General features: G+C 40.3%; 1 protein-coding gene across 3 annotated transcripts in view; it reads right to left on the reverse strand.

Annotated features, from left to right (window-relative positions):
• Positions 1-16,089: 16,089 nt before the first annotated feature.
• LOC107042837 (solute carrier family 12 member 4) overlaps positions 16,090-27,151 on the reverse strand; it is a 288,759-nt gene continuing 277,697 nt past the window's right edge. For 2 of the 3 annotated variants that reach the window (XM_015264036.1, XM_015264038.1), the window contains 6 exons: positions 25,693-27,128; positions 25,471-25,578; positions 25,181-25,204; positions 21,853-22,190; positions 21,645-21,784; positions 16,090-17,298 (listed from right to left, as the gene is read on the reverse strand). In XM_015264036.1, the coding sequence (XP_015119522.1) occupies positions 17,207-17,298; positions 21,645-21,784; positions 21,853-22,190; positions 25,181-25,204; positions 25,471-25,578; positions 25,693-27,128 (2,138 nt within the window). In that variant the 3' untranslated portion in view covers positions 16,090-17,206. The remainder of the gene's footprint in view (positions 17,299-21,644; positions 21,785-21,852; positions 22,191-25,180; positions 25,205-25,470; positions 25,579-25,692; positions 27,129-27,151) is intronic. The other variant, XM_015264037.1, reaches the window with a different exon arrangement.

Below are 27,151 nucleotides of genomic sequence, written 5' to 3' on the forward strand. Positions count from 1 at the left end.
GGTCAGGTTCTCATCAGGCATCATCATGTCCACCTGATTAGAACTTGATCGGAACCCGCCTGTAGTTTTTCGGATCCGATCTGCTGGATCAAAACTTGGACAGGTTCTCGTCAGGCATCATCTGATCATGTCTACCTGATCAGAACTTGATCGGAACCCGCCTGTAGTTTTTCGGATCCGATCTGCTAGATCAGAACTTGGTCAGGCTCTCATCAGGAATCACCGGATCAGTCGAACCTTACAAAAACCTGATCAAGTTCTGATCGTGCTTTAGGTGAGCCTGAAGCAATTTCCACTCGGGAGTATGCCACGAAAAAAGTGCACGTGCAATTTATTTTTTATTCAAACAACGAAGGCAAGCGGGAGGATTGGGGTGGCTGGAATAGATTCTACAACCCCCTCCTCTTGTTGGGTAAAAATCATAACCTTCTACATACATGCGTCCTCCCTCCAGCCCCTCGTCAAATCCCATTTTTCGGGAGTTTTGTTCAAACATTTAATAATTTCATTTTGTATTCAAGCAACTCATGAAAACGGAGGGTTGGGGGTGGCTGGAATAGATTCTACAACCCCCTCCGCTTGTTGAGTAAAAAATTCAACCCTCCGCATGCATGCGTCCCCCCTTCCACCTCCTCGTCAAATCCGATTTTTCGGAATTTTTGTTATAAAATTTAACACTTTTATTTTTCATTCAAACAACATAGGCAAGCGGAGGGATGGGGGTGGCTGGAATAGATTTTACAACCCCCTCCGCTTGTTGGGTAAAAATTTCAACCCTCCGCATACACACGTCCCCCCTCCACCTCCTCGGCAAATCCGATTTTTCGGAATTTTTGTTAAAAAGTATGACACTTATTTTTTATTTAAACAACGCATGCAAGCGGAGGGATGAGAGTGGCTGGAATAGATTTTACAACCCCCTTCCTTTGTTGGATAAAAATTTCAACCCTCCATCATGCGTCCCCCCTCCACCTCTTCGTCAAATCCGATTTTTCGAAATTTTGGTTAAAAAATTTAACACTTGTATTTTTTATTCAAACAACGCTATCCTTTTTACGATAGGATAGTTTTCAGAACTATGGAATTCATAGTCTTTAGTTCAGTTTATAAAGTGCGGTATATCTGTGGCAAAATTTACCTTACGTGTATGCTACAAATTATCGAGATACGCGATAGCGTATCGGCCGAGAAAAGTTTTGACCGACTGAGCAAAACATTAGGCCGAGCGCACCGCGTATCTATACACGGCAGAACTTCCCCCTCCACTACCTCTAAATGATTTACATTCGGTATAATGAAAACGGGACGATAAATCGGGAAAGTGTCGTTAGTTACATCATATAAATCGCCTATGAACTTTTCAACGGAGTAACTACAGTATTTTTTGGATTAACAGTAAAAAAGATACGAGCATAGCAACGGGTTGATATTCACATTCTCGCGATTCACATTATAAAGTCGGAGAATCAAGTTGTAACGTTGGCAGCGCCGGTCCAACTGAGTCTCATATCCAACGCTGAAGTGTTGCCACCAGTGCATTTGAATGTGGGTTGTGATGTTGTTATGGAGAACCACGGGAAATATTCTTCTTCACGTTAAATCACTTATTAGAATGGAACGGAAAATCGACTCGGTGTTCTATTTTATTTTCTCTTGTCGAAAATTCGAATTTCATCCCGCCATATCTATATTCATATGCGGACCTCGGACAAAAAGGTAGTTTATGCACTGTTTGTGTGGTTATCGGTTTATGTTTGGAATGTGACAAAAGTGAAATGTATCGAAAATATTGTGTGATCAAGTATTAAATGCCCGTGAATAGTTGAAGTCGAAAAGAAAATATTTATTTTTCTCCAAGTGTCACAGAAACAGTTTTCATTTCGTGGAAAAAAATTCTCTAAATTAAATGAGAGTGAAATGCGAACAATTTTGTGATTATTTAGGAAAAATTAGTAGGAGACGGTGGGATTAAATGAACACTCTAAACCCTTTTCAAAATGTTGATGTCTTATTGAAGTGTTGATGAAATAGGATTTTTTTTTTAAATTAAAGTACAGTCAGCCCCTTTGTAATGAGCTTAGACTGAGCTCAATCGATACATTTGTTCCTTGATTATAAATATTGAAATAGGAAGTCAGAAGAGTCCATTCCACCCAATGTTTCCCTAATATGTTTAAAAACAACAAAAAACAAAAACAGATGTTTTCAACAAGAATTCTTTGTAAACATTTTGTTCGACTATTCGTTTAAGGAAATCAATTCATCTCTCCAAGAAATACAATCCACTAGGAATCATCAGAGCAAAAATTGAATGAGGAATCAAATTAAGTCAGAAAATTATTAATAGATGATTAAAAATTGAAATTCGGTGAAGACAATAAATCTGGAGTAGTACTGTTTATTTCCCTTCAATTGTTGATTCAAAAAATGTTCTATCTTATGAAAAATGAATGAGTTAAATTGAATTGAAAAGAACAAATTTCACCGGATATAAATACAGTTCTAGCTTATTTTGAAAAAAATAATGAAGTCTGCCTAAAAACACAAAAACAAGTGTTGTTGTAAAAAAACTGGGCCAAGAAAAAATTTTGTTTGATGCCTACTGAGAAGTCGAAATTTTCGAAAAATATATAGAAATAAAAAAGGAAGCCAAGTCAGGAATTTTGAATAAATGGTGATAGTGCACAATCAGGTTTCTATCAGAAAAATAGTTTCCAATGGAATAAGTATTCTAAAAAAATTCTCCACGAAATAAAAAATCAGTAGAAGTAGGACCAACGTTCTTGGCGCGAAGTTTTTCAACTCACTGTCTATATCAATCTAATCCTCCATCCTTGGATCCGCGCCAAGGACGTTGGTCCTGCTCCTACTGATTTTTTATTTCATGNCAGAAAAATAGTTTCCAATGGAATAAGTATTCTAAAAAAATTCTCCACGAAATAAAAAATCAGTAGAAGTAGGACCAACGTTCTTGGCGCGAAGTTTTTCAACTCACTGTCTATATCAATCTAATCCTCCATCCTTGGATCCGCGCCAAGGACGTTGGTCCTGCTCCTACTGATTTTTTATTTCATGGAGAATTTTTTTAGAATACTTATTCCATTGAAAACTATTTTTCTTATAGAAACCTGATTGTGCACTATCACCATTTATTCAAAATTGCTGACTTGGCTTCCTTTTTTATTTCTATGTATTTTTCAAAAATTTCGACTTCCCAGTAGGAATCAAACAAAATTTTTTCTCGGCCCAGTTTTTTTACAAAAAATCGTAATCTTCGACGAGCGATACCTGACATCTGCAGGGAAAAGCACCGAATGAACAGAATCACCTTATATCTATGGGAAAAACGAGTGCTTATAATTACCTTAGATATATGGGAGCAAAAACCGTGTGGCTACGGCAAAAGTTGCTGTATAGTGCTGAAACCTTCATATGATTTTAAACAATTCCACGATGAATCTCTTCGATTAAGAGTATTCCGATCATCAAATGTTTTAGTTTTTACTTGAAAAATGATGAAAAATGAAATAAAAGTCTTCATTTGAATATTTAGTATGCATTTCAACAATATTCTCACTGTAAATGGATTATTTCATATATGTATTTCAATGGAAATATTTTATTCAGGTGAAACAAATAATTCGCTTATTCTGGATGAATTCTCTATAAGAATCCAATCGAAGATCTATTCCACAGAAATTAGGAATTACTCTTTGTCGCGTGCAAAATGATTCAATTTCTAATCAATAAATTCATAATTTGGGTCAAGGGGAATGATAAATATATTTGACGAATTATTTAATATTACTTTATTATTAAAACAAGAATATTATTAAAGGAAAATAGATTCTATTCATTTTTCTTTGGGGATAGCGCATGCGCAAATGCTCCCGGTCCGGGTACCGGGTCCGTTGTTACCATACATGGACGAACTTGAGGGCAATTTTGGTACGCGACGGACCCGGTTTTCAAGCCGTCTTGAAAGACCGCGCACCACGGACCCGGTCTGCCGGACCTGGTCCGTGACCCTCCACATACAGGCGAACTTGGTCTCTTGGAGGCTCAATTTCGGCTGGTCCGCGTACCCCGTACGTCCGTGTATGGTGGCCTTTGTCAAGTGTCGGAATGAATAAAAATAATCTGTTGATCAATTTTCATCGCAAGTTCATCGAAAGTATTTCATCTAACATTATTTCACAAACAATACCACTGATTATAAAGTACACTGAGAACAAAACAGCAAAGTTCTCAAATAAGTCTTACTTCTGTCAAAAAATAGTTTATTATGAAAAGGATTTTTTTGTGCCAAACATGCGAAACGAGTGCCAAAATTGAAAATTTTTATTGGAAAAATGAAATAGTATATTATGTCATCAGGCGATATAGTACATTTCGATACTAGGGCGTGGAGAACTTTTCTGGCGAATATGAGGTTACAGAACGAGCCGAAGGCGAGTTCTGTAATCATATTTGCCAGAAAAAGTTCTTCACTTCCGTGTATCGAATAATATTTTTTGACACGAAGTGCGTGGGCGGTGTTTCACGAACGTTGAGCGAAGCGAAGCGTTCGTGAAACAGCGCCTCACGCACTGAGTGTCAAAAAAAGTATTATCTGGCGAATGTGGTTTTATAATCGGAGCCGAAGGCGAGAATTATAATCATACCCTGTCGGGCCAGAATTCAAAGAATGAAATGTTCGGGAAACCCTTACTCTTTTGTTGGAGGCGGAGCTGGGAAAGAGATAAACAGAGAGAAAAAATTTGCCTGTTTTACTCTCACCGATGTGAATCGGGTCGGACTGAGTGGAGCCGAGAGAAGACGTCGCAAGAGAGCGAAGCTGCATCAAACCTCGGGGGCGATTGCAACCTTGGCGGATGCAGCAGCGAAGGTCGATGAGGGGCGGGGGGAGGGGGCTATGAGGAAGGCAATAAAACGCCTTCCATCAGAGCGTACTACGCCAAGCCCCTCAGTCAGACCGAAAGAAAAGAGAATGAGAACGCAGGATCAGGGCACACATGCTCAGAACACTGCGAGCTCATTCAAGTTTGCAGTTATGCCGGAGTCATATCCGGATCAGAAACTGGGCACTGAAGAGGTAACGGAGGTGAAGAAACTCCTGAAGGGGGCCATTCTGGCGTTACCTGACGGGGTGAAAGCACCCACCTTCAACGGTGTCTGGGAAAGAGAAGGTGTGGCAATGGTGTGCTGCACTGATGAGGAAACGGGAAATTGGCTGAAAAGCCTTTTCCCCGAAAACAAAATAGCTGGACTTACTGTACGTGTGGTCGCAGCCTCGGAGCTTCCCAAGAAGCACAGGGTTGTACTACACGTGGAAGACCCAGATCTAACCGCTCAAGAAGCACTGTGCTTCCTTGAGAAACAAAATGCAGGACTGCAGGCCAGAGAGTGGGTTGTCGCTCGGGGCAGTGAGAGTAAGGACGGGAAAAGTGCCCACTTCGTTGCGCTGATAGACGACCGATCACTCTCTGTTCTGAAAGCCTGCAACTTCAGACTGCACTGCGGGATTCAAAAAGCAACTGTCAAGCTGCTTGCGAAAGACCGTGGTGAAAGTCAGAAGAAGGGTACATAGAGGTACCAGGAAAGTAGTCATCATTATGGCTGCAACCCGGGTGCACATTGTACAGATAAATTTGCACCACAGCAAAGCAGCCTCGGCTACTCTAGTCAGGCTGTTAGCTGGGATGCAGACTGTCATAGCAATGATCCAGGAACCATGGATAGTGGACAATGCTATTAAGGGCCTCAGTGGTTGTGGCAGAATCTATCACGCAAACACTCAGGAGAAAATTAGATCTTGCATTGTTATTAAAGGACTAGACTCTTTCTTCTGTTCACAGGCTAGTGAGGGAGACCTGGCTGTGGCACAAGTGGATCTGGGCCTGGGACAAGGCGAGGAAATGAGCCTGGTTGTAGGGTCAGTTTACATGCCCTATGACTCGGCTGAACCACCTCCTTCGAAAAAAGTAAAGGACCTATGCAACCATGTGAAGGAAAGGGGACTTGAACTCCTGCTAGGTTGTGATGCCAACTCGCACCATGTAGCATGGGGGAGCACCGGCATTAACGGCAGGGGGGAAAGCCTCCAGGAATTCATAATGGGGGCCGGTCTAAACATCCTTAATAGGGGGTCAGAACCTACCTTCATAGATCGGAGACGACAGGAGGTCATAGATATCACTCTGGGGACGGATAGAGTGGCAGACATGATTGGGGACTGGAGGGTCTCAAAGGACCTCTCAGCGTCCGATCATCAAACCATAAGAATGTCCATCCACACAGTGAAAGAAACGGAATGGGTGAGAAACCCAAGACGAACAAACTGGGGAAATTACCGAGAGAGTCTATCTGACAATCTCAGGGATATCATCCTCAGATTTAACAACAAAAAGCAGCTGGAGGAGGCTTCGATTGCCCTAAACCAGGCCATCATGGACTCCTTCGAGACAAACTGCAAGCTTATCCCGAAAGGGCAGCCCACTGAGACTCCTTGGTGGTCAGAGAGGCTCGGTGGGCTGGGGGGCAAAGCTAGAAAAGCTTTTAACAAAGCTAAGAACATGAGAGCGGGCCCCCGTAAGGAAGACGCATGGAAAACTTACAGAGGCTTGCTCGCAGATTACAACAAGGCAATAAAGGCAGCCAAAGAGGACTGCTGGAGGGCTTTCACAAGCAATGTGGAGAGTCAATCGGAGACCTCTAGGCTGGCAAAAATCCTTGGAACAAACAAGACTCCATATCTAGGGAGCCTACAGGCACCAGATGGCAGCCACACGGAAACCATGGGAGAGACTCTGAAACTCCTAATGAACACCCACTTTCCAGGCTTCATACAGGCCCAGGAGAGAGATAAAGAAACAATGCAAAATCAGAGGGATGTCTACGAAACCCATGATTGGGCATTGGCAAATAAAGTAGTGCAGCCCTGGGGGGTCAAGTGGGCCATCAAAACCTTTGAACCCTTCAAGGCACCGGGACCAGACGGGATCTACCCAGCCCTATTACAGGAAGGGATAGAGACTATCACGGGACCCCTAACCAAGATACTCAGAGCTAGTATAGCCCTGAAACATGTCCCTAGTGTGTGGAATGAGACTAGGATAGTATTCATTCCCAAGCCGGGAAAAACCGGTTATATAAAACCAAAAGACTTCCGTCCTATAAGCCTCACATCCTTCATCCTGAAGACCCTGGAGAGGCTGGTGGATAGACACATCAAGGCCGGGCCCTTGGCTGACAGACCCCTCTCCCCCTGTCAATATGCATACAGAGAGGGACGATCAACAGATACCGCCTTACATCACCTGGTGGGACTGATTGAGGGACAACTGGCGGTCAAGGGTTTTGCCATAGGCGCCTTTCTGGATATTGAGGGGGCTTTTGATAGCACTTCGAATCCGGCTATAGAAAAAGCCATGGAAGAACGACAGGTGTCCAAGACTATCATTGCTTGGACACAAAACATGCTGAAAAGCAGAAGACTGTCGGCAGGACATGGGAGGGTATGTGTGGAGGGACGTCCGACTAGGGGCTGTCCGCAGGGGGGAGTTCTCTCGCCCCTGCTATGGAACCTGGTTGTAGATGGACTTCTAAATCAACTAAGTGAGGCCGGCTTCCACGTCATCGGTTTCGCCGATGATGTGGCAGTTGTTGTGAAAGGCGGATTTCTGAGGGTGCTAAGGGACCTGATGGCAACAGCCTTCAATATCATTGAGGACTGGTGCAGGGTAACTGGCCTATCGGTAAATCCAGCCAAAACAACAATCCTGGTTTTCACCAGAAATTATAAACTGGAAAAGATCCAACCTCTGAAGCTAAATGGCTCGGAGATTAACTACACCAGCAGAGTGAAATATCTGGGTGTCCTCCTGGATAATAAACTCAGCTGGAAAGAACATATCTGTACTCAGAGAAATAAAGTGTTTGCCTCTATGTGGGCATGCAGGAGAGCTGTGGGCAGGACATGGGGACTCAATCCTAAAATGATGCTCTGGCTCTACCAAATAGTTCTACTTCCGAGACTGTTATACGCTGCGGTCGTTTGGTGGCCGAGGGTGAGTAAGACGGAAACAAGGAACCTGTTGAAAAGCCTACAGGGAACCTTCCTGAGGGCTGCAACAGGAGCCATGAAATCGACACCTACTGAGGCGCTAGAAATAGCACTCAGTATCCCACCCCTCGACCTTAGGGTTGTGAGTTGTGCTACCACAACTGCATATAGACTAAGGTGCCAACTAGAATGGAAGATGACGGGCCAAGGCCATACAAGGCTTAGCCTAATCAATGATCGACCCTTCATAGGTAAGACGGATAGGATTCCTAGGAAGTATCAGATCAGGAAAACTTTCAGAACGAGTATACCACCCAGACAGGAGTGGCTAGACTCGAAACGTAAACCAGGACCAAGAGAGGACTACTGGTTTACGGACGGCTCTGGCTTCAATGAAAGTTTTGGGGCAGGCATCTACCGTCTGAAAGATGGCTTCGGAGAGAGTTTTCCGCTGGGCCATCATTCAACCGTCTTTCAAGCAGAGATGCTGGGCATACTTAAGTGTGCAGAGTATCTGAACGCGAGAGACACAAAAAAGATGAAAATATTCATCTGCAGTGACAGCCAGGCGGCGATACACGCCCTGGAAAAACCCACTACAGAGTCACAGGTGGTGTGGGAATGCATGCAGGCATTGGACACACTGGGTAAAAACAACCGGGTCACCGTAACCTGGGTGCCAGGTCACCATGGGATTCTGGGTAATGAAGAGGCAGATAAGCTGGCCAAGGAGGGTACAGAAAGTGTGCCCTCACACGGCCTGCTTGGCATGCCCTTCGCAGTGGGAAAAACTCTTATTAAAGATCATTTCCAGCGGGATCATGTCAGGCGTTGGGAGAAAGTTGCGACCTGCAGACAAGCGAAACTGCTTATGAGAGGGCAACTAAGAGTTAGGACCAGAAAGCTTCTGGAGTTGCACAGAGGGGATCTGAGGGTAGCAGTAGGGCTCCTTACGGGTCATACAGCTCTCAGAGCTCATCTGTTCAAGATGAAACTTGCAGAACAAGAAGACTGCAGACTGTGCGGAGGCGATAAGGAGGGCGTCATCCACATTTTATGTGAATGCCCCCTATTAGCACTCCGTCGCTATAAAATCTGGGGCCAGGCTTTCCTGAAACCAGAGGACTTACAACAAGCGGCTGTCACCAGCCTTATTAGCCTAGTGAGAAACACAGGGCTGGGGCTGTGTGACTGACCGAAACTAAGGCGGAAGTTACAAAAGATCGTATGATTTAGGTGACTCTGGGCACTTTAAGTGACCAGCCGCACATTTTCTATTCTATTCTATTCTTCTACTCTCACATTCCGAGAGTAATTTTACTGCGCAGTACCGTCGCGCAGTACGACACAGATTTACCCAAACCCATTTACGTTGTCGATGTGGGGGAAGTCAACTTCTCCGACGGAAATGTTAGGGAACCGAAATGTTAGGGAATAACCACTGTATATTCTTTCAACCTATTTTTTATTTACTTAAGTGACTTTAGTATAAAAAAAAAATACTTAGAAGAGATATAAGACTACCGATTACGGACTTTTCCGGACCTCTTCTGCAACATATTCAAAACCCAAGAAAACACAATTTTTCGCCCATTAAAATACCGTGGAACGGCTCAATTCCCAAACTTATAGCGTGTGTAGCCGACAAACCTGCGGAATGCAGAGCGGATAAAAATAATTATATACCATAGAAGAAAATGATGAGCAAAATACCCATTCGGAAGCATATTGCTAATTTATTAGCGAAAATAACTATACCATATGAAGACAAGAGCATTTTCCCACTTGTTTTTGTTTGAATCAAAAAAAAGTTTAAATTTACTTACCTTCGGAGTAATAAACTCATCCATCAAGCCCCAAACCACAACAACATTCCATTACCAACAGACGACAAGGAAACTACACACTAGCAGTTGGTAAGTAGAAATCTTTTCTCAATCCCCTTCCATCGTCAACTCAACTACTTAAACACCATAAACACGAAAATGATCATTTCTAAGACAACAACTGGTCGTAGATACATCGTTTATTTTTCAATCGCTTTAATCGCAGTATTATCTTTCATAGAATCTTTCTCCATAATTTAATTACAAGTATTTATTAATTTATTTAATTGATCATCTCATCTAGAGTCTACGGGTTATAGGTATCTCACAGTATTGACTCTCTATTTCAATAATCTATCCCCAGATGACTAAAAGTCTGTTTATCTACAAATATATCCATCGTTTAGTTCATATATATAGATTTTTTTTTTATCTTTCGAACTTAACTCTAGATTTTTCACTCAAATGTTTTCGCTTCTCATTTCATCTTTTCATGGATTTTATTTAACAAACGAATTTTATGTACGTGAAACTCTCGAGTTGTTGATCAACTGATGACTTATGTTATCATTTCATTACTGTTTTAATTTTTCGCGAAGAGTTCTGCAACAGGTGAATGATTAAGAATTTTTTAGTCCTGGTGGACATATAATTAGTACAATAAAGGTAAAGAATTTTTTTTATTATTTGACACATATGATTGAGGTTTCGAGCAAGTTTGTCGCTGCTTAGCTCGCATCTCACAGCCTAGAGGTGATTTTTTTTAATTCAAATGCAATTTCGTTTGTAACGAAATACATTTTGCGAAATACGATACTGAGTATGAGAGAGGAGGATTCAAATGTTTTTCCAGTGAAAAAATTTCGGATTTTTCGCACATTTTTTTTTCACAAAGTTGAGAAAAACATTTTTTTCCCGTGAATCTAATCGACTAGAGGGGCAAAATGGGTTAATAACATTAATTTTTAAAGGGAAAATTTTCTGACTCCCAGATGAGCTTATTTTGCGATAGGTTATTGGCAAAACTGAATAAATCGTTTTCGTCATTCTAGCCAACTTTGCATTTATCTCCAAAATGAGTAGATTTAGAAGAAAATGTTAAAAAGTTTCTTTTGTAGATCACAACATGTTCGACAAAAAATATTTTCTGACATTTTCTCTTAAACTCGTAATCGAGATAATCGCATTTTTAACAAAATGTTAACACTCGATTTATCGCTAGTCTCATAAAGTGTTCTTCGACGAATGTGAGTTTATCACGAAGATAAAGGAGTGTATTGCCCTGTGACGTATATTTTCTGTTGCAAGGAGTGAAAACCGCAATTCGCGATTTATCGGTCCTAGGGACATTGAAAATATTTTTGTCACTAGATCTGATAAAACGAAATTATAACCTCGCTATTTTTCCCACGAGTGTCGAACCCTATTTTTTGTCACAATGTGTGGGAAGTGGGATTTTGCGCAGGCAGACCGTGCGTAAAAATTAATTTTACTCACTAGTGATGAAATAGTATATTTCGATTCGAGAGTAAAAGTATTTTTTGTGATACCTGCCTCAAAAGTGCACATTTCCAAACGGTTTAGTGTACGTAAAGCCGTTGTTTTCCGCACGGCGTACATAAAGTTCATGAGCGTGCGTAAAATAGGATGCGTTATTAGCGGTTGCTTTGTGCACGTAGTGCGTAAAGTTCAAGGTCGTACGTAAAGCGAACTTTGAGTGCGTAAAGCGAAGCTTTACGCACGAAAATTTACTTTACGCACGACCTCTGCACTTTACACACGCCATGCATGAAATAAGCTCTTTTTGCACACTAAACGGGTTCGAAAAGTGAACTTTTCAGGCAGGTATCACAAAAAAAACTTCTCTGTCGTTGGGCCCGAGAAAACCGCGATTCTAACCTTGCTTCGCTCGGTTAGATCGCGGTTTTCGGGCCCAACGACATAAAATACTGTATGCCACCCGGCGATAAAAGCATTATGTGGCGAATGTGGATTATAATCCGAGCCGAAGGCGAGATAATACTTTTATCGCCTCGTGGCATAATATACTATTATGCACTCGTATCACAATATGCTATCACGCACGCTCGGGAACTTTACGCACGTCGTGCGGAAAACAACCACTCTAAGCACACTAAACCGTTTTGGAAAGTACACTTTTCAGGTAGGGATCGCAAAAGACAAATTTTCGTACATTTGAAAAAGTTCAGCTTTTCTCACTGATCTCAACATTTTCCCATAGCCCAAAAACACGTTTCAACGGACTAAAGAGAGATTAGTAACCCATTTTTCATACACTACCCAAATTTTTTCACTTGAAAATGTAATAAATCTCACCATTCCCTCCAATAACATATAGTACACATAAAAATTAATGTCAGTATTGCATGCCTCTATGCAATTGTGCATTGAGAATGTACGAAAAAAAAAAAAATTGATGGCGCGCCGAAAAAAAAATTCAAGCAATACTCACAATACTTAGCAATACTGTCTTGAGTGATGGAAAAAAAAATTTCATGTTTTTTTTGTTCTTTTTTTTAAACTATCTATTTTGTTTTCTTGTTCACTGTTTGTATATACAACGTGTTAGCAACTCAGTTGAAACAGCATTTCCACAATAAACGTTATCTTTCTCTCACGAATGTTTCTTTTTTAATATAATATTTTTCTTCAACATTTCACGTATAAACTATGCAGTGCCGATGCCTATTAAATAGGTAAGTACTCATAAAATATATAATCGGTAAGTAATTAATGTAGTAAAATTATAAAATATAAATCGCAACACTTTGGACGATAGAATTTAATTATTCATAATTCTATATATATATTTAATTTTTTAAAAGTATATATAGATATTTTTTATCTATACCAGCTCTGCGTTAAATACTTTGTTGTTCATAGTTTATTTCAATCTCGGATTATTTTTTCATTTTCATTCGTTTTTTGTTTTGCGATGCAGCAGTGAAGTTGAGTACAAGTTGTTTCGATTATTGAAACACGAATTTTATATTAATTGTTGATTAGTTCATAGCTCTCTTCTTCGAATGGAGATGAATTCACTGCGAAAAAATCCACTTTATGAATCTAAAGTGAATTTTTAGGTTTTTAGGTTATGTTTGTTCGGACTTGAATGCTCATTAAAATTAAAATGGGCAGTAAATTATATTCAAAAATAGTGGGAAATCAATGATTTTTGATTTAACGTCTAACAGTGCTTCTTAAAAAGTAATTAACAATAATTAAGTTTTTTTTTTGACCAATGAGGAAATTTATGATTCTTAGAGAATTTCGATGCTCCTAAAGGAAACTGAGGAGACATTTCCAAAACCACGTATCTCAAGATTTCGTTCTAAACTCAAGTATCTCACGAGGATTGATTGAAACTTACTATCTCAGAGGAGATGACAGAAATCAAGTATCTCAGTGAAAATTCAGAAACACGTAACTTAGGAGCTCTGATTAATCTTCATTTAGTTTCGTTAGTAACCTATGAATAAAATTTAGAGCTGCCAATCCTTTGCTCCCAAATTGTTGCAGTTGTTCTTGTTGCTTGAAGAAATCGCTCATGCTTTCTGTGAATCTAACCTAGCAATCTTTCAAGGACTAGCTTTAGCTGATCCCCAGTTACCCACTTATACAGAAGGCTAATGCCGAACAACTAATATCGATAATTGGAAAATTTCTCATAGATATTAATGAATAGAGTGGCAAACAACCAATTGGATAAAATGAATGAGTAGGGGAGGGTATGCCTATACCGCCCACCTAAGGGGAAATGCCAGTTTTACATTTTCCATTTCAACTTGAGTGGAAAAAATATTTTTATGTACTTCTTTGACTCTTGAACTCATTATTCTCGAAGTGTAGACGTCTAATTCCCCTCAGAATTCCCCTCAGAGAAAATCGGGTGGTCGGTATTGCCTGCTGAGCGGTACAGGTGCACCCTTCCCTAGTTTCAAAATGATTCACCGACCCCTTCAATACCCAACTATATAAAAAATTAATGTTAAAAAAAATTAGATGATAACAATTTACCAATTTCTAAAGTGATTGAATATTCGCAAAGCTATAAGAGGTTTGGTTTTCTAACAACTGACGATAGGTACGAAATATTCCCCAAACAAAGAAGTATATAAAAATATCCGGAGGAACTCTAGCCGAGGGATTAAAATAAAGATGATAAAGGCATCGAGCGAATTGGAGGGTATTTAATTGAAGCTACTGAGTTACGTATTTTTGATTTTTCTCTGAGATACTTAGTTTCTGTCAACTCCTCTAAGATACAAAATTTCAGTCAATATTCGTGAGATACTTGAGGTTGGAAATGGTTTCTGAGATACGTAGTTTCCTTCAGGAGTCATCGATTTAGAATAGTTCTGTTGCGCGCAAAAAATAATAAATCAGATGTATCCACATATGTGGACGTCCACATGAAAAGGGACCACTTTGTCGATTCTAGTTTCCGAGATATTCACGTTTTTGTCTCAGCAACTCCCATTTACACTCATGTTAAAGTGTTTTTTTCATCTGCTCCGGCGACGGCATTTTTCACCCTATGAGGATCATTTTAGGCTCAAACTGTGCGGAATGTTATAAATATTATCAGAGTATACATAACTCCATATCGACAAAGTGGTCCCTTTTCATGCGGGCGTCCACATATATTTAGCTAATTAATACGCACCATATTTTGTAATCAACGTCAACCGTTTCTCTGATAAATCATCACTCTTTCAATTTATGAATAAACTCGTCAATCTTGATAATAATATGTCGTTAAAATTTTTTCTTCATGATTTCTTCATTTTTGTATCATAATAACGTACTTTCAAGTTCCTAGCTACTATTGCTGAATAGTCTGTGCACTTTACATCGACCAGGATGAGTTCACATAGAATTTAATCAATTATTTTTCATATAGTTTTTTAGAAGTTTGTCACCTAATTCAGGTTTACACACATCACACACGTGCTTCTCCCTCCTTCTCCAATAATTTTTAATCATCTTTTAATCATTCAATTCTCTAAATTTTATAGTTTAATCTTTGGAGGTTGTTCAGAGTGTCAAGAACCTATTGAATTACTTGTTAATTTTTTCACTAATTAATTCTTTTCACAGACACCGATTAAGTAGACGGGATTACCTATAATCTTCAATGAATCAATGAAACTTTATTCATAGATTTTATTTTACTCTTTATTTCATCGTTTCTTAGAATTGTTTTGTTTAATCTGTTGTTAAAAAGACTTGATCGTTACTAATAGTGCCTATCTAGTGGTGGCATTGTTGAAGAGATTTGGGGCTATTTTTTTCGTTAACCTGTTCCACAGTCAAACATTTCCCCTCACTTTGCCCTTTTGTATCAAGGTGCATACGCCACCGGGTTTTCCTTATGGGGCACCGTCACACCGAGGGCCCCCCACTCGCTGCCAACAGCAGCGCGGCATGGCTTTGGCTGTGCAATAGGTTAAAGTCTCACATGATCACGAATTTGTGACACTCAATTCGGTTCCTCATTCAATGAAATTTATCACTTATTTTGTTAAAACTTTAAACTCTTGCATCTTGTCAACATAAAGAGATAAATTCATCCTTTTTAAATCTATTCGCAAGATTTTGTCCGCGAAAATATAAAAAAATTGATAATCAATTTTATCTTATTTTCTTACAATCTCACGATGTTCAATCAATCATTTAGTTATTTTTTCATTGTAAACGCGAAGATAATCCAATTTCACCACTGACGACAAATCTCCTCCTGAATCTGTCCACAATACCTCCTAAATAATCAATACCTTTCGTATTATCAATCGAAAGCTCATTCTCGATACGACCAGTAGGCCTTGGACAGTATCAATACGACTGTGAGATCTAAGAAATTGATACTTCTGTGAAAATATCATTAACGGGAGTTGTAACTATTGAGAGAGTCGCCAGAGTCAGTCGGTAAAGAAAATTCATTATGTCAGTATGATACCAACGGTCAAGTGTGATAAAACGACAGTTAACAACTTAAATCTAAATTCGACAGCACAAAAAAATAAAATTGTAATAGAAACTTCGATGAAACAAATAATCGATCCTACTGAGCAATAGAAATATTAAGGATTTCATCCCACTTGACGATGAGACTAACTATTTCAATACGAATCAAACCTCTAGCTCACTAAGAATTTCACTACCTAATGTACTTCATACCCTCAAAACTTTCTAATTGTTTATTTTTCTTTATCTAACAAGCAGGTGAAACGATTGTTACACACACCTATTAATTTCGTAATATAATTCATTAACGACAATGCATGTAGAAAAATGAGCCTCTAAGATTTGTCATTAGGTTAAACATCGAAGCAGGTGGAAATTTTTCTGGCAGTGTTTTTCCATGATGCTTCGACCCTATCCGCTGACCAAAAATTTTGATTTTATGTCTCGATGGGAGTTTTATCGTTTTTATAAAGAGATGAGAGGTAAACATGGGATAACGAGTGGTCAAGTTATCAAATAGGTTATGTCAATTTCACTTGAAAACAGATCAAGCGATATTTCGGGATTCAAGTGGGATAGAAAACTTTCATGGAGACTTTCTTGTAGACATTGTTCTTCTCCGCAGAAAAGATCTTCATGAAGATTCTGATATTCAATCGGATTCAGAGATATCAACCAAAATCTGCACGATGAGGTTACGGTCGACCGGTCTAACCTATCTGACCACTTTGAATTAGTTTTACGATTTTTTTATTCTTGTCATGTTATTCGGACGGCGTATCGAAGGAACGCTAACGACACGTCGAATTTGAATCTAATTAGCAAAAGTATTAGCCTGAGACTCGATTAATGGAGCATTTTTATGTTTTATCTCGTGACGTCTAACGAATAGTTTTGGCTAAAAACTTTTCGTACATATGTGACACAGGATCGAAATCCATTCAAAGGAAACTTATCCTTGGCACGTAACTTTGGCATAATCAAGGCTCATCCAGACGTCACGAGGCCGGAAGGTAAGTAAGCTTCAATCGAATTTCTCCATTTTCTCTCTCATTATCTTTTTTCACCACTGGTTTTCTCACTTTTCCACCAAGAGAGTCATTTCTGTTATGGATAACGAGCTCGAGGATTTTTTCTTCTTATGTAATAACCAGAATACGAGGTCGTACTGGGGCGCAAATTTTATAAAAATTCACGTTACTGCCCATCGATGGCACGAGAGTTGCACAGCTAGATGCGAAAATTTGCATCGTAGATAGAAATAAAGTAAACTAGACATTTTATGGCGTATTTTTTCGGTACGACATTTTGGGCTTGGTGGCTCACTTCACGAGTACATTGTGATAACTTCGCGACCGCATCCATGCACCATGAGAACTTTTTCCAAGCCCTCGGTTAGTACTTCCAGGAATTCCATATCTGAAAGGAGAAAATTTTGTTCTTTGAGTAATAGGTCAGAACTCATGAAGGAAGGCTTCTTATCCTCTATTTAATTGCTTTTGATTCATTGTTATAGTTGCTAGCCATCCTCTGGTTTCTTATACTACTCCGACGGCACGTTTTCGCGCCTCTATGCCGTGAGAATAGACGAATGAGATGACAAACTCAGTAAAAAGTGTGACAGGCTTCCGCAACATTTGTAATATTGAATTCGATATTCGTATTATACAACGTTGGAGAAATTACGTCATGACGTGATGGTTTTAGCCCAACTAGAATGGGATCCCTTCTGATCAACGAAAAATTATGAAACCCACACGGTAAAAAAAAATTGGTGTTACTGTCTCTGGTGTGAGGGGTTAAATATTCCGGTGTTAAAATTAACTCTCTCACCCGGAGTCAAATTTCGGCACGTAGTTAATTTTTATTTTTCACACTGAACTGTGTTGATTAATATGTTCATTTTGACACCATGGCAGTGTGAATTTTCATTCCACTCGCTGTATTTCCCTCCGGCGTGAATTAACTCCGTATATCCATACCGAAAAACGGTGTGGACTTATTTTTACTCTGTTTGGTATGGACTCAGAGTCGAAATTCACTCTGGATTTGTTACTGTGCATATGTAATTGAAGCAACAGTATTCATTTTGTTGTTGTTATTTGTTCGGTTGAGTTACTTTCCATAGTTTTGGAAATAATTCTGTAGTGAAGTGATAAAACGAGGTAACTGCATTTTTTTCGAAATTGGTTTTATTGCACCAATCACATTGTAATATTGATCTGCAAGTGCTGACGGAAAGGTTTGGTCTAAAAATAATATTTTATGGGGTTACATGAAAAATAAAAAAAGAGTTATGTGCGAGTTTCAATTTTCTATCAATGCAATTGGAGGTAAGTTGACATAACTCCCAAAATTGGGAGGACCTAGAGGAGGTAACTTCACTTATCTCCATATGTATTGATAGAAACTCAATTCCTTATTCCAAGTGTTATTTTGAAAAACAGGATGGGGGCAAAACGGGCCAGGGGGACACAAATGACAAAAGGAGCAAAATGACCCATCTAATAAATAAATCTCATAAGGGTCACTAGGGGGAGGGTCAACCGTCACGAGGGTGACTAGGGGGAGGGTCAAACGTCACGGGGGAGGGTCAAATATCAAGAAGGTCACTAGGGGGAGGGTCAAACGTCAAGAAGGTCACTAGGGGGAGGGTCAAACGTCACGAAGGTGATTAGAGGGAACGTCAAACGTCAGACATTATGAGGGTCACTAAGGGGAGGGTGATTAGAGGGAACGTCAAACATCACGAGGGTCACTAGGGGGAGGGTCAAACGTCACGAGGGTCACTAAGGGAAGGGTCAAACCTCACGAGGGTCACGAGGGTTAAAGGTGACGGCGGCCACTAGAGGGAGGGTCAAACGTCACGAAGGTCACTAGAGGAAGCGTCAAACGTCACAAGGGTCATTAGAGGGAGAGTCAAACGTCACGAGGATCACTAGGGGGAGGCTCGAACGTTACGAGGGTCACTAGGGGGAGGGTCAAATGTCATGAGGGTCATTAGAGAGAGAGTCAAACGTCACGAAGGTCACTAGGGGGAGGGTCAAACGTCACGAGGTTCACTAGGGGGAGAGTTAAACGTCATGAGGGTCATTAGGGGGAGGGTCAAACGTCACGAGGGTCGCTAGGGAGAGGGTCAAATTAGGGTCTGGAGTTGACCTTTACCTTCTTTCCTTTATGAGGAAATCCATAGTGGCTTTTTCTCTTTGGGAAACTGGAAAAACTATTTTTCTCTATTTTTCCAGATTTTTTTGGTGACCCAATTTAAAGATGTTTTTTCTTTCATTTTCCGTTTTTTTTCTTTTTTCAATAATTCAAGTTCTACCAATCCGATTTTAATATTCTTATAGAATGTAAAAATGGAAAATTTTGACGCTTAATATATCAAAATCGGATGGATAAAACTTGAGTTATTGAAAAAATAAAAAAAAATAAAAAAGAAAGAAAAATATCTTCATATAGGGCCACCGACAAAATCTGGGAAAATGAAAAAAAATAGTTTTTCAAGTACCCCAAACGTAGAAAAAGCTACTATGGATTTCCTCTTGAAGGAAAGAGGATAAGGCTCAACTCCTGACCCTTATTTGACCCTGCCCCTAGCGACTTTTGTGACGTTTAACCCTCCCCCTAGTGACCCTCGTGGCGTTTGACCCCCCCCCTAATGACCCTCGTGACGTTTGACTCCCTCCCTAGTGACCCTCGTGACGTTTGACCTTCTCCCTAGTGACCCTCATGACGTTTGACCCTTCCTCTAGTGACCGCCGTGACTTTTGACCCTCGTGACGTTTGACCTTCCCCTTAGGGACCCTCGTGACGTTTGACCCTCCCCCTAGTGACCCTCGTGACGTTTGACCCTATCCCTCTAATGACCCTCGTGACGTTTGACCTCCTCCTTAGTGACCCTCGTGACGTTTGACCCTCCCTCTAGTGACCGCCGTGACCTTTGACCATCGTGACCCTCGTGAGGTTTGACCCTCCCCTTAGTGACCCTCGTGACGCTTGACCCTCCCTTTAGTGACCCTCGTAACGCTTGACCCTCCTCTTAGTGACCCTCGTAACATTTGACCGTACCCTAGTGAAATTGACATACTTCATGTGCTAAGTCAACATATCTGTTTTTTTTGTGATAACCCAACGAGTTAATTCAACTTGACTTGAGGTAACTACTTAAAACTGCGTAAAGTATTAATTCCGCAATTTGATAATAATAGGGTAAAAAGTTAAAGGACAGTAGAATAAAGATTTGGCGTCATTTGTACTAAATTTCCCACTATCGATGACATAGCCGTTTTTTTGCTCTCCTGTAAAATTTCATTTTATGCACTTACCTGGTTTTACCACTTCACTACAGAATTAATTTTTAAGAGAGTCATTCACATTTTTATGGGTTGATACACGGTATCGACTCTATACGTGAGGGATTAATAGTGCTAGTCTGACGTCGCACTCTGGCACGCCTGTATTACTTGTCACGAGCCGAATAGTCTGTTCTTACGTTGTTTTGCTGAAGATAATGTCACAAATATAACAAATGAGAGGTTCGGATAATTATAATAAGTGAGAGCGGAAATGTAAGAGATCTACTCTCCAGAGGGTCTAGAGAATTCTCAAAGAAATGAAAGGATCTGGGATACATCGAAAATTACATTTTTAGCGAGATATCAGAAATTGGAAATTCAGCAAGATATGAGAAATGAAGGATAACAATTCAATCATCAATACAGTAGGACCTAGCAGTTGGCATAATTTTTGTTCCGCACGATGTAGCTGCATAATTCCTCACTTACTTTCTTCACCCCCTTCAGTATGCGAAAAGAGCACTTTTGAGGCAGGCATCATAAAAAATTATTAATAATATATCACAATGAATTATGTCATAAACTACATTACTAATGACGACGAGTGCAGTAGAACTGAAATTGAAAGTGATGCAACAAAATAGAATTCAGGAGTGCAGGAATAACCTATCCTCAAAGTAACTTTGATGAATTTCCGAGACATCATTAAAGTATTTGTTTAGAATTTTCAGTTCCGGACAACTTTATTATTCATATAAAACCATTTATAAGAAAAAAGTTCTGTATTTCTAAAGGAAATAGTTCAATAGCTTCAAAGTTTCTCGGATTCATTGCAACATTTCTCATGATTCTATGCATCGAATTTGAATCGAATTTGAAATACCAGATGTGCGCATTAGGTAATGCGCACGTCTCAGAGTTAAGAGATTCATTACAGAAGGGGTAAGAAGGCGGTTCGTAATATGCGAATATCTAGAGTGAAAATATGCAAACATCTAGGTCCTATGCGTTTTACCAGTATGCGAACTGCTAGATTCTACTGTAAAAGCAATGAATAAAAAAAACACTAGATTAATACTGTTACGCATTGCTTATAAAACTGCCATCTTGAATCTGTCGACCGCTACATTGTATAACCGCTCCTCGTTTATTTCAGATCTGCTATTCGTGATCGCAACGTAGATGTGAGAGCCACCAAGTGAGTTCTAAATTAACTAGTCTTGGGGGCCAACCAATGAAATCACTGGGAGTTAACCAATGATAGGCGTCGATCAATAAGATCACTGGGTTTTCCGTGACCTCATTGGTTGGCCCCCAAAAGTAGTTAGTTTAGGGACCACTTGATGGCTCCCACATCTATGTTACGATCGCAAATTGTTATAGTTTTTTACACATATTGAATTCCAATATTAGCTACGGCTATGAGATGCATGTTTAAAATAAACAAATTAATCAATCAATACTTACAACTGGATTCACGTTCCATTTTCGTTTCTTTCGGTGGTCCAGGAAGATTGATAATCACCAGCTGAGCGTCATGGCTCTTGTTAACAATGACCTCGTTCAGTTTGACTGCAGTGTGCATACGCCGTACATCATCCTCATCCCTAAAACCCCAAAAAATTGATAACAAGTCCACTCAGCGAAAGCAATTCAAAAGAATCGAAAAAATTACGGTTTGATTGGCTGCTGCGGAGCAGAACTGCTCTCGCTCTCGTTCTTGTCGTTAGCACTCTCCTTCGCCTCCTTGGCCTTCTCACTCGTCTCTTTGTTCTCCGCTTTCGGTGATCCAGACAACAAATGCTTTTCCTCCTCCGATTTTGCCACAAAATTAGCCTTCTCTTTGTTTTCATTATTATCACCACTTTCAGGTTCTTTTCCGAGAGTCGTTTCCTGCACAAGCTTCTCCTGTGCCTCGTCAATACCATTCGCCTGATACCCTGGCTCCTGGAACCTCACCTTAGTCGCTGTCTTTACATCTATATTGTGATGATGATCGACAACCGCTTGCACCTGATGAGAAATTTTCAAATGAGTGTTTTGTTTCATTAACCCTCTAAGGTGAGAAGCGTAGTAAAGCGTCGTAGGGCGCTCGAGTGGGGAAGCTGGCATTTCGCTTTCAAGGCCGTAGAGTGGGGATATTAAAATTCACCTTAGAGGGTTGAACGTTAGATTCATGGCTTGTTTTAGAAACATCTTTCTAGGCTAAATTAAAGCTCTATGATGGCCAAGTACATTAATCAATTCAAGCTGGCGAAATGAACGTGCCAACTAAGCGGGAAAATATGTTTCGGGAGGTAAAAGAGATCCACTTGGTATTTTAGACGGATATCTGAGGAGCTATTCACATTCGGAATCGTGGTGTCACTCCCTGGAAATTAATGAAGTCATTGTGATCACTGAAATCATATGATCATATTTCTTTGTGATCAGTTTGTGTAATCAGGATCTAATTATTTGAAATTTATTCAATCATGCTTTTAAGTATTGTTCTTCGAAGCCGAAATTTCTGCGAATTAGTCAAGTGTGCCATAATTATGGTAGAAATACCGTAAGAGTCAGGTGTCAAGTTTAGAGGTCAAGTATAACACGAAGTTAAGTATTTAACGTAAAGGTTAAACAGAAGGTTCGAGCCGAACAGTTACTTATTTCACGTTTTGAATGACTAGTCCGATGGTGCGATCGTGTACGCTACGTGACATAAGTATAGATGATTGAGATGATAGACTCAGGAGGCTTAGAAATCCAACATCACAACAGTTGTTGATCAAAAGGTTCGTGACATTCTCTGGAATTTATTCAGCCCTGTCGATCGATTTTTGAAAAATTCTGGCTGCAAAGCTTGATCAGTATAAATATTTACATCGTATTCTCCTCGTGATCATCATGTTGATTACAGCGATTAAAATGATTACACAGAGAGAAAAATTTAATAAAAATTACCGGAAAAAAATGTAAGAATTACGTTTCGAAACGTAATCCGCAAGCGAAGTAAAATTCAATAAAAAGTGTGAGTCAGAACTGAGTCAGAACAAATGGTAGTAAATTCTACAATTGTTCCGCTGTGGGCACAACAAGTCGTTCCGTAATTTTTCCCCAACGATTGAGAAATTTTACGGAACGGAACGTAGAAATAACTCACCAGCTTCGTCAACATTGTTGAACGTTCAAGAATTTTTCATTTTGAGGGCATAATAAATCGGAAAGTTTTTGTAAGACTTTACTTCTTCGGGAAAAAATACGTAATAATTTCGTACTTTCTTCGGTGATGACCCTGAAAATTCAATGAACGTTTCAGATTTCTTTTCTTCCATTCCTATAAAAATTGCTGGGAAACGATTCCTCATTGCGGATTACGTGAATTGTTTCGTAATTTTTACTGAATATTTCTCTCCGTGTGGAAGAGAATATGCAAGGTTTCCCATTTGAAACAGGGCAGTTGAAAATTTCTCCAGGGAGGGGTCATACAGTAAAACATGTCAGATGAAAGTTGTAGGGTATGGAGAGGGGCAGATGGAATTTATGTTTTTATGCTGCAAGCATGCAATCAGTTTTATCAAATGGCGACAATTTTTGACCGCCTGAAATTTGTGCATCTAGTTGAGGCGAATCCACCCATATCCTTTTTTTTATTTTTTATTTTTTCATCGATATTCTATGAAATATCGCACGGAAATACACCACAATAGGATCATCTTTATTTAAACGCTCCTACAGGTTCTGTTCCATGAGTTGCACATATGTGATCGTGTAGTTGTAGGCAACAGTCATTGCAAGAGATATTCGACATTGCTGCGATTCACAGCGAGGCACAGACCCAACCGACGTCGAAAGTTTCCAAGAAAAGACTGAAGAACTGTGGGTGGGATGTTTGCAATATGGCATTTCTGATGCGTCGCTGCAGGTCTGCAGGTGTTGTTAGACGATTGGTGTAAACTATATCCTTAACATAACCCCATAAATAAAAATCGAGTGGTGTGAGATGAGGAGGTCGAGGCGACCACTGCACAAAACCACAGCCAAAGATTGGGGAAAAGACGATTGTCAAACTGATGAAAAATGAATAGTCATCCGCTACGGAAACAATTCTTGTTTGCATAGTTAGAGGCCACTTGTGTTCACTTCATGAATTGATCTATTAGTAAGAAAACAATATCCTAGCACTCAGACATGGTACGGAAGCCTAAATCAAAATGATTTCATTTTGGTTTATTTCCGTGCGATATGTCATAGAAAATTGATGAAAAAACTGTGCACAACTTTCATGGGGCCAAAAATTATGTTGCCGTTTAAAAAGCTGACTTCATGCTTGCAACATAAAAACATGAATAACAGGAGCATAAATTCCATCTGTACCGAGTGTCCCCCTCCATACCCTACAACTTTCATCTGACATATTTTGCTGTATGACCCCATCCTGGAAAAATCACGTCTGGTCATGTAATCAATTTTTTTGTCAGGCGATTGCACATAATTGTAATTATTAATCTCTGTAATGGAAGCCGTCATCATGTGTAATCGTTTACATTTCGTAATCACGGTGTCACTTAATTCGAATGTGCATAGCGCCTCAGGAAGATCCAATTCACTTTTTTGTAGTCGGATAATTTTATTCCCTTCCTAGAATATTTCACCTCTGATTACAGTGCATTGCATATATTTTTTTTTGTAAAAAAAATTATTTTTTTTTCAACTGACAGAATGCACTGTTATTTAAGGGTACGTGAATGGTTTCATAGTGGATTTCCTCGAATGGTGTCGACGAAAACCAGTCCTCGATGGTTTTATGATGTTTTTTAGTATGATTCAATTAAACACGAAAGACAATACGGCACACGTATGAGGATTGTCAATGAAGTAAACTAATAAAATTATTCTTTTGACTTTCTGTATGTGTGCGTTCATGTGAGAGAGGGAGGGGGGATTTTTGGAGGGAGTTGGGTCAGACATGGAGCTTCGGATTCTATCTGACAAACCACGGGTAACATTTCCTCGTTGAGTACCTTGTCGAAGTCCAATGTCTGCACCTTATCCGTGACGAGCACGCAACAAAGAGACACATTTCCCATCAGTATCCATGTTGCATTATTATCTTCATGTTTATCATTATTATTTCTATTTGTTCATTCAATATAATAATCGTATAATTTATTTTATTCGTGTTGGAATTATCAATTGATACATTTCAATATCCAATCATTGAAAACACTTTTTTGTCTTCTCAGTCTCAATGGTATCGAAATTTTTCGATTGAAAATTGTTTAATCTTTTAAGAATTAAATTAAATTCTCACCAATCCGAGCGACTGTTGCGGATTTAATCGCAATTCACGAAGCATCTGATTCCTCTGTTCCATTACCAAAGTTCTCTCATAAGTGTATGCCGAAATATCAGAGTTCATCTGCAATCATCGAAACAAATAAGTTCATCGTCAGGGTTTTTCATAAGGGCCAATTTTGATCATAAAGTTCTTCATAAAGGACAATTTTGATCATAAGACATTTTCACCCATTACCATTTCGACAATTTCAATCTCTCCCTCGATCCTCAAATTATAAAGCAGCTTCTTGAGATCCTTCTTCATCTGAATCGAGTTATCCTCCATCTGTGCAACCGTGAAGATCCTCATCTTGCATTTGCTCCAGGTCCTGTGCTGCCGCAGCAAGAATGGTAGCAACATGAGCAATCCTCCGTCATGTACGATCCACCAGACATCGATAAATCCAACCACTTTCTCAGTCGAATCCGGGAAGAAGTTGATCCCTTTAGGCACCAGAACAGCCATTCTCGAAGTGGTGACATTTCTCACAGTCTGCAAGAATGTCCTCCAGTTCTCGTCCTCTGACTGCCTCCATCCATAAGGCCATCCCAGAATCACAGTATTCGGCTTCATCCCGCCTAATCCAGTCGTCTGGATCAACGAACTGAGTCCATCAACAACATCCCTAACCACGAGTACATCCACAAATCCCTTGACCTTCTCCTCATCCGCGATCTTCCTGAGACTCTGCTTAGCAGCGAAAGCCTCTCCCGAATTCTTGGTAAAGTCTCCTTGGATACAGCTGACGCAGACTGTGAGTCCTCTGCCAGCCTTAAGCTGACTGGCGAATGCGAACATCTTCCTATATTTCGGTACAAGACCATCAGTCAACTTGACCAGCATCAAGATCTGTGGTCTCCAGTTCTTTGTGTGAGGTGGACCTTCTTCGAGCTTCAGTAGAGAGTACCTCGCTGCTGATAGCGCTAGACCCCTGATACCATCACCCCACTCCTTCTCAGCTCCACGAAACTCGATGTACTTGTAGATGATGCCTGCCATGCCCATAGCGAGGAGAGCATAGTACCAGCTGGTCATGAACATGATGGCGATGCAGAGGGAGAGCCCGATGAAGGAGAGACTCCAGTGATAGTACTTAAATCTGGGACGCCAGTTCGGGGTTTTCAGGAGGGTCTGAAGAGCGCAAGCGAGGTTGACGAAGCCGTAGCACATGAGAAAGAACATCGAGAGAAGGGGAGCCAGGTAATCAACATTTCCGAGGAGGATTCCACACTGGCAGATAAGAATCGTGAGGATCAAGGCTCGAGTCGGCTCTCCTCGACTCGAGGACTTGGCGAAGGGCGAGAGAAACGGAATGATGCCGTCCTTGGCGATAGCTTGGAGGAGACGTGGGGCTCCTGTGAGGGACTGGAGACCTGCGCCAAGAGTTGACAGGAAGGAGCCGATGAGGATGACCCATTGATTCGGCCAGGCGATGTTCGCTACGACGAGTTTTCCTCCTATGCTTTGACCGAACTTGTCGCGGAGGAGGAGGTTGTCCACTGTGCCAGCGAATAGCAAGACTGAAGAGAGGTAAACTGTCGAGGTCGTCAAGATCGCGCAAATTGTACCGATGGGGATGGACTTCTGGGCGTCTGCGAGGTCGCCGGAACGGTTGGAGCCAGCCATAATACCTGAGGATAAAAGTCGTCAACAT

This window comes from Diachasma alloeum, unplaced genomic scaffold (genome assembly GCF_001412515.2).
Source record: "Diachasma alloeum isolate Michigan unplaced genomic scaffold, Dall2.0 Dall_scaffold_00528, whole genome shotgun sequence".
NCBI lineage: Eukaryota > Metazoa > Arthropoda > Insecta > Hymenoptera > Braconidae > Diachasma > Diachasma alloeum.